Below are 15,113 nucleotides of genomic sequence, written 5' to 3' on the forward strand. Positions count from 1 at the left end.
GTCCTGGTGCAAAGCTTGTGGCAAATAAAAGTTGATTGAAAAAATGTGGGAAAAACAGAAGATGGAAGCCATTTAAGAGTGAGGTAGAATAAGTACCAGCAAGAGGAATCTACCCTAAATATGAAGACTAAAAAAGTAACTGGACAGATCAGAACACTTATTATAAAAAAGGGATTTCAAAGTATTCACCAAGAGATGTATAATAATATTCAAAGCAACACTATTCCTAATAGCCAAAAACTAAACACCCAAATGTCATCTTAAATTGTGTATAGTCAAATAGTGGAATACTACATAGCAGTGAAAATAAAAAAATGTCTACATGGGACAACATAAATTAACCTCACCAACACAATGTCACGTGAAAGAGGCAAGGTCCCAAAGAGTATATACTGTATAATTTCATTTATTTAATATTCAAAAACAGGCATCTGTAGAGTGATAGAAATCAGAAGAATGGTTACTTTAGGCCAATGATGGCGAACCTTTTGAGCTCGGCATGTCAGCATTTTGAAAAACCCTAACTTAACTCTGGTGCCGTGTCACATATAGAAATTTTTTGATATTTGCAACCATAGTAAAACAAAGATTTATATTTTTGATATTTATTTTATATATTTAAATGCCATTTAACAAAGAAAAATCAACCAAAAAAATGAGTTCGCGTGTCACCTCTGACACGCCTGTCACAGGTTTGCCATCACTGCTTTAGGCTGTAGACATTGAATGGGACAGGGCATGAGGATGGCTTTTGGATTGCTAGTAATTTTCTTTTTTTTTTGACCTGGGTGGTGGGTATATGGGTGTTCTACTTAAGTAAAAATAATTATTTTTAAAAATCAAAAGTAATCCCAATTCCTTCAGCTGTTCCTCACCTCACATAACTGAGTTATGGACACATCATCCATCTCACTGCTCCTTTTTCTTACCCCTGAGGCTTCTGTGCTGAAGAAGGAAAAGAACTACAATTTGTTGAGCACCTATTTTGTGTCTGGTACTTTGCAAGATACTTTCTTATGTATTATCTCATCCATAGAAACTTCATGTTCTTTGTCACGGAGCTCCCATGGCAATGACAATGAGATGGGTGCAGCATTTCCTCGGTCATTGGCTCTATGTTGAGGACTAACTAGATTTGTGTTTCCTCCAGTTCTGTTGATTAAGCAGTTGCGGATGGTTGTAGAAGTTCTTGCCAGAAAACATTACAAACTCTTCCAGATAATGAGCCTGTGCCTTTGATAGAGTGTTAGGGCCGCTTCTGAGGTCCCCACTGAGTCCAAGGTTCTGTGAACATCTCCATCTGGTGCCTGGCCCAGCTCTGTGTCTCAGCAGGGGAGCTGTAATGGGAAGATGGCCTTATCGGCAAGGCTGAACCATCACCAGAGAAACCTGGCCAGAATCGCAAATGCTAAGCATGGAAACAAACCTAATAGGACTTTGAAAAGTGAAAGGTGACACTGGAAATTACCAGTGTCCACAGAGTCACTTTGAGAGAGTAGAGTGGTGATGGGGAACCTGAACAAGGAGAAAAAGCCAGACATTAGCGCCAAACCAAGTGCCCAGAAGCTGTCATTGTGAGGCTCAGAAGACTGAGCTCTGAATGTGCTCAGGGAAGCCAGGACTGTACTTGCTCCATCAATGGAAATTCCAATAGGAAGAGACTGATGAATGTGCTGTGGAGGGAGACCATGACCTTATTATTCCTCCTACCAGAAATCTCCTGGGTGCCAATGAGAGAGCTGTGGACAGCTTGATGCTGGAGACAGGCGTACGGAAGAGGGAACCTCAGAGAATGCATTCCAAGAGAGAAAACTGTTCCATCTGATTCTGTGACTTTCTCTCTAAGGAGTCGCCTTTATCCTGGGGATTTCAGAGTTTAGTATTATTTTAATCATGTCATACATCTTGCTGTATGTAATTACCCAATACTACATTTACATAGTCAGAGGGCTCAGCTTGGTAAGGACACCAGGAATTCTGTGGTCCAAATCTCTCATCTTCAGTTGAAAATACTGAGACACAGGGAGAGAGAGAGAGAGAGTGACTAGCTGAGGTGGTGGATTAATTGGTGGGAATGCCAGGATTTGTGCCAGGTCTCCTGATGACCAGACCCGTATGCTCCTACTATGCCATTCACTAACAGGGGCCTGCTGAGATGTCATGGAAAAGGCTGATTTAGGTGCATTCTGCTCCTATGTGTGTCACAAGTCTAGAGAGATTGCATGGTAGGCAGGAAGGTGCACAGTGTGGGAAACTGGCAGTCCTGGCTGAAAGTCCTGGATCTCTCCCTAACCTTCTGGAAGACTGTATCCATTTCCTGGGGCTGCCATAACAAATTTTTACAAACCGGATGGCTTAAAACAACAGAAATTTATTCTCTCACATTTCTGGAAACCAGAAGTCTGAAACTAAGGTGTTGGCAGGGTTGGTTCCCTCCGGAGGCTCCGAGGGGGAATCCGTTCTGGCCCTCTCCTCGCTCTGCTCCGCTGCCTGCCAGCAATCCTTGACGCTCTTTGTCTTGCAGATGCATCACCTCAGTCTCTGTCTCTGTCTTCACGTGGCCTTCTCCATGCCACAAATCTCCTCTGCCTTTCTTGTATGAGGACACTTGTGATGGGATTTAGGGCCTACCCAGGTAATCATGGATAATCTTATCTCAAGATTAGTTAATTAATTAAGTCTTCAAAGACCTTTTTTTAGAAATAAGATCATGTTCATAGGTTCCAAGGGTTAGGCCCTGGACATATCTTTTTAGGGGTCGCTACTCAACCTACTACAGAGACCTTGGGGATGTCCCTTCTGTGCTTTAGCTTCCCTATACGTAAATAGTGAGGATGGCAAGAGCCCATTGACTTGGAATGGTTGGTTCTACATGGGCTTGTCTTAGGGACACTGATGAACCCCAAAATACAGGCATCAACCCAACAGCCTGTGCCTTGATGATCACCATCCCCAGCAATCATGTAAGATGCAAATTCAAATTCAAGAAACATTTCTCAACTCTCTAGAACTTCCTTTGACCATAGACTTTTGAAGGCTGGTTGGGGAAGTTGGCTTGTGGTCAGACCACAAATAGGAATGCTTTATGAACTCCAGGCCCTACACCTGGGGAAAGAGCGTTCAACAAGAGCAAGTATGAAGGATGGCTGAGCTCAGGAAGTGATTTAGGGCCAGGATGAGGGTCGACGATCGAGGTACTCCCTTCCAGTGCAGAATTTAAGAGGGAGCCAAAGCCCTCAGTCGTCAAGATAAATAATATTTTAATAAATAAAAACAAATGCAAAAAGTCTATGATGACAATATCAACATTTTAAATAAAGAAAAGATTCAATCCTACAATCATGTGACAAATCACGTAGCTCACCCTAATCCTGGTCCTGAGAATCTTTTCTTTGATTAAAATTGTGATATTTTGTTCATCATGGAATTTTGAATTTTAAAAAATATTTCATTAAATATTTTTTATCTTGATTATTGAGGTTTTTGGCACTCCCTTAGATTTTGCCCTTAGTCCCAGGATGGAACCTGAGAGTTACAACTGGAGGGGCAGGCTGTTTAGTTTGTACTAGGGATGCTTCCAGGGATGTGGTCACTGACAAAAGGACCTGTGTGGGCCCAGAGGGACCGGTAGGGGACATTAAGGGAGAAATAGTGAGTCCTTTGGTACTGGAAGGATTTCAAAATCTGATGGGAGGCTGGTCTACATGATCTCTAGGAGATCCCTAAGGCCTCGGATTCTAAGAGGCAAAAAGGCTACAGATGTCCCTGTGTAACTTCAATCATCTTGTAACTTCTGGATAATGTAACAAATGCTGCCCCTTGCCTCAAAGACTTTGCCTCCTGGAATTTTGGAAGCAGCCTCAAGCTGGGAGCCTGCCTCTGCTCCCATGGCACTGTTCCATCCTGGGAGGCCCAGGAAGTGGGTTGCCCTCACTGTGGGATGAAATGAACAGCCCAGGAATAGCCCCAAGGTGGCCCATTCACGGGCATAGCAATAGAGGGGTAAGGTCAGCCTCCTCACCAGCCTTCCCTCTTCCTAAATTAGAAATAAAAAAGGAAGGTCATTGACCTGGGAAATGATTTGATATGAAGTCAAAATATTTGCTCCGAGGAACACTGCAAAAAACTATCTTCTCAAAATGCATTCCTGTGCACAGCTCACATCGGGGCTCGCCTGCCCGGGGTCAAATCCATGCTCCTGAGGATGACAGCTGAGGCCCTTCCCATGGCATCCATGGCCCTCACCTCCCACTCAGCTTCACAATCTTATGTGTAATCATTTGGTCTTCCACAAGTTTCTCAGTTTAATTATTATACTGTCTGCCTGCATAGCATTTTTTCCCTTAGTTTTTGTATTTTCCTCAAATTTTATGCTATTTTTAGATTAAAGTATAGGGTATCCTTGCACCAATTATCTTCTAATAAAGTACAAACTTTGACACTTTTAATAATAACACTTGCTGAAATATAGTGAGTTGTTTCTACTCATTACTCAGCATCTCAAATCCTTTTTATATACTCATTGATTTTGGTATAAAGATATTTCTTTCAACCTTTCCTAACCAGAGTATTTTTCTAGGGTCTCTCAGGTGCCAGCATGTTCTAAAGAGTTGTTTACAAAATGTGTCCTAATAATTTGGCATTTTCTTGACAAATCAATAAACCATTCTTATAGAACTGGCTCCAATTGAGATTAAATAATGGATAAAAATAATACATACATATTTTACTTTACATGAAGTTTATTCTTTATAAGTACCGCGCGCTAACCGATTGCGCCACTGGAGCTCCATGAAGTTTATTCTTTAAATGAAACGGGGCCTGTAAGAATTCTGGAGCTGAGTATAGAATTTAACGATCTGAGCTCTGAGAAGACAGAAAAGAATTATGTGCACTGCTGTACCGAATTTTGGCTGGTAGTTAAAATTGAGAGATGAGTGTTACCATCTTCACCAGGGCTGTCATCACCAGATTCTTGATAATGCCTGAGTACCTCATAGCCCTACTGGACAAGCAAGGCAGGGGTTCAGAACACTTAGTGAGAATATATGGAGGCCCCCCAGGACTTAAGCACCCTGCCTAGGTCCTCCTCCCAGTTATGACAATACTGAAGTATCAGACACCATGTTACCATCTTGCACAATCTGCTATCAATCTTCCTTTTAACCCCAGAGGGGGGTATTTTTACTACTATTATACAAAAGATGAAACAGTGGCTCGGAGAACTCAAGTTCAAGATTATAGCTGGTAAGTGGCAAAATTGGGGTTCAAACCAGTCTGGTTGATCTGCAGCACATGTTTCCCCAAGTCTACTTGAGAGTCTTTCTTCTCTGGGTTGACAGGAGCATCAGTGTGACTGAGAAACGATATTCCCAGTCTGACAGGCACAGGATAAAACCATAGCAGAGTCTCAGAGGCAACACTTGTAGTTGGTACTGTAAAAGTCACAACTCTACCTCTTACATGTACACTGTGTTATGAGCTTACAAAACACCCTTATCCTATTTGATGCCCCCAGTTTCCTAGCGGGGCATGCGGTGGATGGATGGCTATTCCCATTAAATAGATGTGAAACTCAGAGCGGTCAAGTGACACACAGTAAAGGGCACTTTTTGCCAACATAATCAGATAAAATGATCAAAGGAGATTTGGGGGGCTGAGATGGACAGACAAAGGGCACTGACCTTTCCTGAGATGGTCTTGATCTGCTTGGAGCTCAGGGGTTCAAAGTCCACACCCATGTAGCCCTCCATGGCAGCAAGTAGATTCTTTCGGAGACAACGGGATGAGTTGGCCTCTGTATGCACCTGCTCCCACCAGAAAGGCTCATACCAGCCTGGGATGATCCACTGGTATTTGCTGCCGTACATGTTCTCCTCATATGCCTGCAACAGATGGGTTGACCATGAAGGCACCAAGAATTAAACATTTGTTCAAGGCTTTGTGCTCTGTGAGAGAGGTGTGTATGTTGTGTGTGTTGGGTGAGGGGGAGGTGGCAGGGGCTCAGGCCTTCTCTTATCAGAGGATTTGTTAATTTTTCTATTACATACTATTTCTCAAAGGATCCAAGATAGTTTATGGATAACCTGTATAACAGAATAATTAACACTGAATAAAAATTAAAACATAAGGACCTGAAAAAATATAAATGTTTACAGGAGGTAAAGAGAACAGACATAGACAAGTTGACCAAATTTCCAATACTACACATAGTAAGTTGTATATTTCACCAGGAACATCCTGGCAGTCAAAGAAAAAATGGCAATAAGATTATCTGCATAGCTCTCCTTATCATCAGGGAGAAAAAAAACCAGTTTTTCAGGGAAACAAAATGTTTTCTAGACATTAACCCTAAAAAAATGCCTCATATTAGCCAGCATGGTATCAACAGCATCCCTACAACAGATTTCATAAGGCTATTTTTGTATAGCTCTTTACTAAAAGCCAAGATCAAAATCTTAAAACACAACCCAGTGGGAGCAATTTTGCAAGGGGCCAGGAAAATATAGTCTAAGTATGCAATTTATATAAGATGCCTCTTGGCAAACTGAGCAGTCTCTCTGAATCTTTACTCAAAGTTTGGTGTGCATAAATCCAATCCTAAAAAAAGTCCCTTACATTTGTATGCTTTACATACATCTTATTTGTCATTCATGTTCATCCTTTGAGGTGGTCAGGGCAGAATTTATTACCTCATTTTTGAAATGAGGAAACTAAAAATCAGAGACAGAAAGTCACTTTCTCAAGGTCACACAGCCAGGGAGAAAAGTCAGCCCAGAACCTAGGTCTGCTGACTATTATGCTGCAAAACCACACTGCCTTCCTACCATTAAAAAAAAAAAATCAACAGACTGTTCTACTGGATCTCTATTTGGCTTTGGTGTTTGTTTGTTGTTGGTTTTTTGTTGTTGTTGTTGTTACTTTTTAATCCTTACCCGAGAATATTTTTCCATTGATTATAGAAAGAATGAGAGAGAGAGGGAGAGACAGAGAGAAATATCAACGGGAGAGAAACACATTGATTGGTTGCCTCCTGCACATACCCTGACCAGAGCCCAGGCTGGAGAGGAGACTGCAACCAAGGTACATGCCCTTTACCAGAATCGAACCCGGGATCCATTGGTCCACAGGCCAATGCTCTATTCACTGAGCCAAACCAGCTAGGGCAGCTTTGTTTCTCATTGTGATAATTTTAGATTAGGAAAAGCATACTTTCTGATAGGTTAGCTCAGCGGTTCTCAACCTGTGGGTCGCGACCCCTTTGGCAGTTGAATGACCCTTTCACAGGGGTCGCCTAGGACCATCCTGCATATCAGATATTTACATTACGATTCAAAACAGTAGAAACATTACAGTTATGAAGTAGCAACGAAAATAATTTTATGGTTGGGTCACAACATGAGGAACTGTATTTAAAGGGCCAGAAGGTTGAGAACCACTGGGTTAGATGCACCCAGAAAATTCCACTATGTGGGAATGTCATGTGCCATCAAAATTGGGTCCAGAATGAAGTTTCTAAGTAGAATCTAAGTCCATTTTTTGAAATTCCCCTCCATTTTTAGCAAAATAAAACAAAACAAAACTTTTGGGAAGCCTTCTCAATCTTAACAGGTTGAGGCAAGAAGACAGCCCCACTTACTAGGAATGTACATTAAATAAGAGCCCATAAATACAGAGTAAGGACAGGAGGAGGGCTTCTAGTCAGATATTCGTTACTCTCTGAGGACAGAGCCCATGTGGTAACTTAGAGGCAGCGCTGAGCATGAAGTCAGGAGCCTCGCAGTGAAAGCTCCTTGACCTGCTACCGGCCATTAGGAGTTGCTCCTTGTGAGTGAATTTTCCAGAAAACAGAAGTTTAGTCCATCTGAGTGACACCACACTTTGTTTAGAACATTAGTCAATTTTATGAAGATAAAAAATTGTCTACCTGACTTTCTGGGGGGAAAAAAAAGATTATAGTCAAGCAGTTCAAGATTCTTTGCCCTACACCGGCTCTTAACTAGCAAACAACACCTTGGGCCTCGCATTTCTCATCTACAGCCTGTGGAAAGCATAGCCCATATCATTGGGTTGGTGTAAGAATTAAATGAGATAATATGTGTACCAGGCCTGTCCAACACTGCACTCAGGAACACTTAGCTGCTCCTTCTTGTTCCCTTGTCCTTTGGGTAACTCATAGTTTCATCGTGAACATTAGTCATTACTATGGGCCATGGATGGTGATGCTCATGGGAATAAAGAAAACCGGTCCAAATACCAAATGGCCCTGGACTGTTTAACTTGGAGTTTAGGATCCACTTTTTATGGCTTTGTCTTCTTTCTAGCTGTCAGATCTAGATAGTCACTTTTCACTGTCATCAAGTCCCTCTTGCTGATGCTTTTAGACTGGTATGGGCTTGGAATGCAGGGACATATTAAACATATGTATAGAGCAAAAGTAAATAGGTTTGGTGAGGGTCTAAAAGGGAGGTAGACTGGACTTAAATATATCATCCACTGTCTAAAGCAACTGTGGAGAAGCCGCTGGGACTCCCACGTTCAAAAGAGCTGAGGTTGTTGGATATGCGAGCTCTAAGTAGCTACTGGTATGCTTTGCTGTCTCCTTTGCCAGATGGGGAGTTCTTGGAAGGTGGTGTCTGCTCCTCCCAGGGTCCTCAGTACTTAGCATGGTGCCTTGTGTACAGAGGTTACCCAACAAATGTAGAGTGACTGAATGAACACATTTCCCGTTTACTTGGTCACCTGGGTTTTCATTTTCTCTGCCTCTGGTAAGAATGTGGTCTCAGGACCTCTAGCCACCAAATGGGCCCTGCCATATGGCAACGGGCAGTCCTAAGCTCACCTTCTTTAGTCCCATGAACTGCTTTGGTTCCTATTAACTATAGACAGGGAACCATGATGAGAAATTTTTTAAAAATCCCATTTCTTATTTTATTAATCTTCCTTTTGCCTCCTCTCCTCCCCATACACAAAGAACATCCTATATAATAAAAGGCTAGTATGCAAATAGACCAAACGGCAGAATAACCAAACAACCGATCGCTATGATGTGCGCTGACCACCAGGGGGTGTGTGCGGAACATGGCAGGCATTGGCTGTGGCAGGATGGTGGAGCAGGTGAGCGGGGGCACCAGACCAAGGCAGGCATCAGGGTGGCCTCTGGTGGTTACTGAAAATTCTTTGCTCCCGCGTGCTGTGGTCCTGCCTGGCGCTCGCACATGCTGCCAGCACGGACTCTGCTCGCACCCGCAGCCAGCCCCGGAGCTGCTACTTGCACCTGCTGCCGGTGCCCGGCGCTGGTCCAGATCACTCGGCGCTGTCAGCGGGTGGAGCTGCGGGGGTGTGATGGGGCTGCCTGCAGACAGGGGACCGGGGGCTGCAAAGGGAGGGGTTAGGCGAGGGGGGTGCGGAAGATGGGCCGAGACCTGCCCCTGTGCTTACCGCAGCCTCACAGCCCACAGTTCCTTTCAAGGTGCATGAATTCGTGCACTGGCCCCTAGTTTCCCTATAATATATAGTTTACTAAAATACTGTTAGAAATCCTCACATCAGTAAAGCAGTTAATAGTTGGGACGATGGTCTCCCTTCGGTGGCCTTATTTAAGCCTCTTGACAACCCCATGAGGTTGACGGGTCAGAGATCATTGCTTCTATTTTAGAGGTGAGGCAGCCAGGGATTAAAGATACAAATTGACCTGCCCGAGGTCACACAGCTGGCAGAGCTAAAACCAGAACCCAGGTCAGAGTGCTGGAGAATTGACACCAGACCACCAAGGAGGGAGAAGACAAAAGCACCGTGCTATGCTTGGACTGTGCTGGAGCCAAAATGAACATTTTGCCACGGGGCTATAAATAGGCCTTACATTTGCTGGAGCCTGCTCGCCCACTGGGTGGCAGTTCCAATCTCAAGAACACAGCAACATGCTGCAAAGTTTGCACTGCGGCATTTGGATGGCAGGGACACAATGTTTCCATGCAGCATGTGCTCTGTCCCCGACATGGGCAGGAAGGCTCTCTCTGTGGGTCTCTGCTCTGAGCAGCAAACCCCACCCCTCCATCACACACCCCAGTCTTGATCCATTGTGAAGACACTCCCCTCAGGACCTTCCAGACCTGCCAGAAAACTCCTTCCTAACCAGATAAGACTGAACGGCTGGAGGGCAGATCCATCTGAGAGTCTGACACATGGAATAAACATCCACCCTAGACCTCTGAGAAACTCCTGCATGAACAAAGCAGCCAGCAAAGACTCTAAGGGCAGGCCCATCTGAAAGTATCAAAATCCAATAAAAGGAAAGAGAAGAGTGGGGTGAGAAGGTAGGGTGGTGTCCCATGCCATGTGGAAGGCAGGCAGCCTGGGGCTCTGGGTCAAGAGAGAGACAGCCACGCCATCTGTTCTGAAGCGAAGCCACGACTGGAAATGCTACTTAGAAAATAATCCCAGTGCATGGCACACAGTGAAATCACAGTCATGCCTGAGCTCCAGTTTGGCTCAAATCAGAACATGAGGTTTACAGTATCTGCATTTCTTGCAAATATGAGGTGGCCAGTGCTCAGTGCGGTGCCTATATTGACCATTTTTATTAAAATTTATATTTCTTGGAGTTATTACCCACCATGTGCCAGCTGCTTTCAAGACCTGGGGATATTGGAGGGGGCAGGGAAAGCAGCCTTTTCCCTAAAAGAGATCACATCTCCAATTATTTTCCTTTCCAAAATGGGTCATTTCTGGACCCTACGTGGTAAATGTATAAGGTTTTATGATTTTTGAAGTAAAATGTATTAAATAAATTTGCTGTCTTTAAAATTTTTCTCATGCTCCTCCTTAGGTTTGCATATGAAACGACCACTCGTTATCCTTAACCGATACATAAGATGCTTAATACAACCTTGTAAAGTCCATCAGTTAGTAAACTCTCCAGCACCCTGGCAGTCCTTTAGACACCTGAGACCTTCCATGACAAACTAAAAAAGATCCCTGACATTTACTGAGGGCTCCCTATATACATCAGGTGCTGTGCAGTGTTTTTGCTCATTTAATCTTCACAACAATGTTATGAGACAGATGTTATTATTATCTCCACTTTACAGGTGAGAAAACAGGCTCAGAAAGTGACAACAAGACCAAATTCAGTAACCAAGCAGTAGAGCAAGGGTTCAAGTCCAAGCAGACAGACTCCAGAGCTCTCAGCTCCACCCAGGATCTCCTGAAATGTCAGCCGCGTAGCTTCTCCTTCCTCCCTGGGATTTCGGGAGATGATCAGGCAGTTCTCACTTTGCTCCTGGCCTTCAGGATGAAATATCGCTGTGCAACTGTGGCTTCCAGCCACTGCTCTCTCCTTGCTCCCAGCCTCTTCAGTTCCTGCATCTGTTCTGAAACAGGCACCAGGAGCTGAGCTGGACATCCTAGGCAGAGTCTGTCCGCACAGAGCAGAGGGACCACCCATCCTGAGTGTGGACATGCAGTCTGGTCACCTTGCCTCCTTTGGCAGCTGTGCATACACTGGTGACTCATAGTAACCTTGAAGTCAACAAAGACCCCAATGTCTCTTTTGCTCTCAACACACAGTACTCCTCAGTTATGCCTCTACCACCCTGGACTTAGGCGGCTTGATTTGTTCTACTATAACCTATTGTTAGGACAATTAAATTTAATCTTCTTGGATTTAATCAAATGTTCCAGACTGTTAAGGTTCTTTGCACCCCAACTCTGTCATCCCACATATATCACAACTTCTAAAATTCCTACATGCCTGCTTTTTATAATTTGTTCAAGTTACTGACAAAAGTTCAAGGAAATAGAGGCCTATGGCCCAACACTAGAGACTACCCCAAAATAAGCTCAGTCTAAGAGGAAGAGCTTACTGGGTCGATGACGACTCACATCACTGGGTTCTCGTTCTGCTGACCTTTCTCCTGACTCAGGGCAGACCAGGGGGAGCCAGGGCATCAAGATGGAAAGACTGAGTTCCTGTGTTAGAACTCCTATATATCCTGAGGTTAGAACCTCATATGGAAAAGAGGATTCAATGGGGAACAGGTGAATAGACATGAACCTCAGCTCTGCCATGAACTGGCAAAGGGCTTTTGAAAAGCCCTTTTTGCTCTCTGGGTCTCTATTTCCTCATCTGTAAAATGAGCTAATGATAGTTGCTTCATGTGGTTATTGGAAAGATTCAATGAGATAAGGTATAAAAAAGTACTTTGTCACCTGTCACACACCAGACAATTGTAAAGGATTCAGGGGTTGATAATGCATAGTTGACAGTTAACTCTAAAGCTAAGACCCTGAGCCCTGCTTACAGGGCAGGGAGGGGTCTGAGGCAGCTCCGCCTTGCCCCGTAAGTGGTATCTCCCTCTGCACAGTGCACACTGCAGGCCTCTACTGAGCATGGCTGCGTCGAGGGGACTTAGGATCAGCAGACAGGGCTCACACAACAGGTTAGGCAGTGGATTTGGTAAACGACGGCCACTGGTTCCTTCTATGATGGCATTGTTCTGAGCCCTGGGGTTTTAGCTCCATGAAAAGAAGAAAGAACAGTGAGAGTAACACTTTTGCTTCCAGACTCCAATCCTAGGACCTCACTCACTGATCAGGCAGTGAGAACGAGTCGGAGAAAAAACATTGTGAAATTTCCCAAAGACACAAAGACATGATCAAAGTTTTACTTACACAACAGAACACTTTTGCTGCCATATGCTGGTCAAACTGGCCCAGGATGATCCTCACGTCATTGCCCTGTGGACAGAAGGACAGGTATGTAAAGGTGAGTGGATGATGGCACACCCTAGAGCAGTGATGGCAAACCTTTTGAGCTCGGCGTGTCAGCATTTTGAAAAACCCTAACTTAACTCTGGTGCCGTGTCACATATAGAAATTTTTTGATATTTGCAACCATAGTAAAAACAAAGACTTACATTTTTGATATTTATTTTATATATTTAAATGCCATTTAACACCTTTCGTACCGCTCATGAGCCTTCTCGTGTTTCGCGCGCCATTTGTTATGGACCTTAGATGTCAACACACTGTCTTGTCCACATTGAATGAAGCGATCTCATTGGTGGAAACCGTGCAGGTCAATCTACAAAAAACTATATAATTGCACGAACCCATAAAGCATTGCAGTTACATTGTATTTTGGTCATTCCTTTAATTAGAGAGAACTAATTAAAGAGAACTTCTTTAATTATAACTTTACTTCTTTTTATGGTCGAATAGTATTCCATTAATATGACATCATATAGGATTGCTCTATAATATATCATATACTAGTATATAGTTCAGTGATGGCGAACCTTTTGAGCTTGGCGTGTCAGCATTTTGAAAAACCCTAACTTAACTCTGGTGCCGTGTCACATATAGAAATTTTTTGATATTTGCAACCATAGTAAAAACAAAGACTTACATTTTTGATATTTATTTTATATATTTAAATGCCATTTAACAAAGAAAAATCAACCAAAAAAATGAGTTCACGTGTCACCTCTGACACGCATGTCAGAGGTTTGCCATCACTGCCCTAGAGTGCTTGAGGCTATGGGCAGAGAATGTTTGTGCACCCCAGGCTCCTAGCCAAGAGCTCTGCCTGAGCAGGGCAGGCAGGGAAACCTCAGATTCTCTGGCCCTCTTTGGGGCCAATTTTCCCTTGGTTCCTGCTATCAGCCCTCCCTGGTCTCTGGGCAAGCAGTAGGATAAGTCTGCACGGGCTGGAGGCTAAAGCTGACAGCTCTAAGGGGCCTTGGCCTCTCCCCTGCTCTTCTCCAAACTCTGCAGGGTGCAGAGACAGTGTCTAATCTTCTGCATTGTACATGCAGGGAAACTGAGGCCAAAGGAGGAAAGGGAGCTTCCTAGGTCCCCAGGATGGTGTCTGCACAAATGAGATATGAGACCCAGCAGAGCTGCCCCTGCCACTTATTCTAGACTTTTCTACCTTCCTGGAATCCACAAAGCTTCCCAATCAAGTTTCAGAGTCTGAGTTCTGAGCTTTGTTCAAATATCAGCTCTACCAACAGGCTTTAAGGGTGGCCTCAGGTGGCACCTTTTTTCCATTGTAGCCTCAATTTCCTGATCTGCAAATTGTGGCTAATGGTGATACCTGCTTTACAGGGTTGCTGGGGGCACTAAATGAGATAATCCTTATGAAGTGCTTAACTCGGCTCCTGTCCAATAAATACTATCTATTATTATAACCTTCCCCTGGCCCATCTTCATTTCAAAGGAAAATCTATATTCGAATGCTCTATAAGTGGTTATTTATTTTCTCATTATTTCAATGTGGTTAATAGGTATAAGTTGTACAACAGCTTCTGTGACTCATTTATTAATTCAACAAACATTTACTCTCTGATGATCCCTCTCAGGTCAGGGTAAGGGGCTCTTGGTTGCTTTCCAGGGGGTGAGGACCCAGGCTGGGCCCTACCCCATGGAGAACAGGCTGAAGGAGGCCGTGCTGTGCAGCCACCAGACCCGCTGGGTCCTGGCCTGCATGCCCACCCTCTCCCCCGTCACTTCCTGCCTTCCGCAGTGAGGCACAGCCTTGCAGGTGGTGCTACCTTCCCGCTGTTCATCCTGTACTCTCCAACAGGCCTCAAGACCCTTTGAAGCATAAAGAAGAGAAGCATGCTTTTAAATATCAGTTTTTAGCATCTTTCAAAATTGGAAAGTGCTGACTGGGAGGCCATTTTACTCATCATGTACTTTAGCAAAATAAAAAAGGCTTGGATTCTAAAATCATCCTTCGTTTGCAAGCAAGAATGGAAAGAAGAAAAAAAACCCACTTGCTCTGAAAGGACTTTAAAAGATCATTAACAGAGCAGTTGAAGGAAGGCCAGCCTTTGTCATCACCATGTCTGCGGTGCTATAAAAAGTTCTAAGCCGCTTCCGTTCTGTGGACATGCTCCCAGGCACACTCGAGGGTCTTTATGCTTGTTGTGGAAATCTTTTAGCATTTCTTGTTGCTAACAGTATCTGTCCAGCAAACATTTATGGAACATCTACTTGTGCCAAACCCTGTGTTGCTAAACACGATATAGTAGAAACAGCTTATTGGATTTTGCAATTAGAGAGACCTTGGTTCAGATCCCAGCTCCACCACTGACCATCTGCAAGAT

At 43.9% G+C, this 15,113-nt stretch overlaps 1 protein-coding gene across 1 annotated transcript in view; it reads right to left on the reverse strand.

The window, feature by feature from the left end:
* The window catches only part of GABBR2 (gamma-aminobutyric acid (GABA) B receptor, 2), a 319,570-nt gene that overhangs the window by 135,122 nt on the left and 169,335 nt on the right, over nt 1–15,113 (reverse strand). The window contains exons 5-6 of the mRNA XM_005870646.2: nt 12,673–12,738; nt 5,685–5,885 (exon numbers count right to left, since the gene is read on the reverse strand). Coding sequence (XP_005870708.1) covers nt 5,685–5,885; nt 12,673–12,738 — 267 coding nt within the window. The remainder of the gene's footprint in view (nt 1–5,684; nt 5,886–12,672; nt 12,739–15,113) is intronic.

This window comes from Myotis brandtii, unplaced genomic scaffold, assembly GCF_000412655.1.
Source record: "Myotis brandtii unplaced genomic scaffold, ASM41265v1 scaffold320, whole genome shotgun sequence".
Classification (NCBI taxonomy): domain Eukaryota; kingdom Metazoa; phylum Chordata; class Mammalia; order Chiroptera; family Vespertilionidae; genus Myotis; species Myotis brandtii.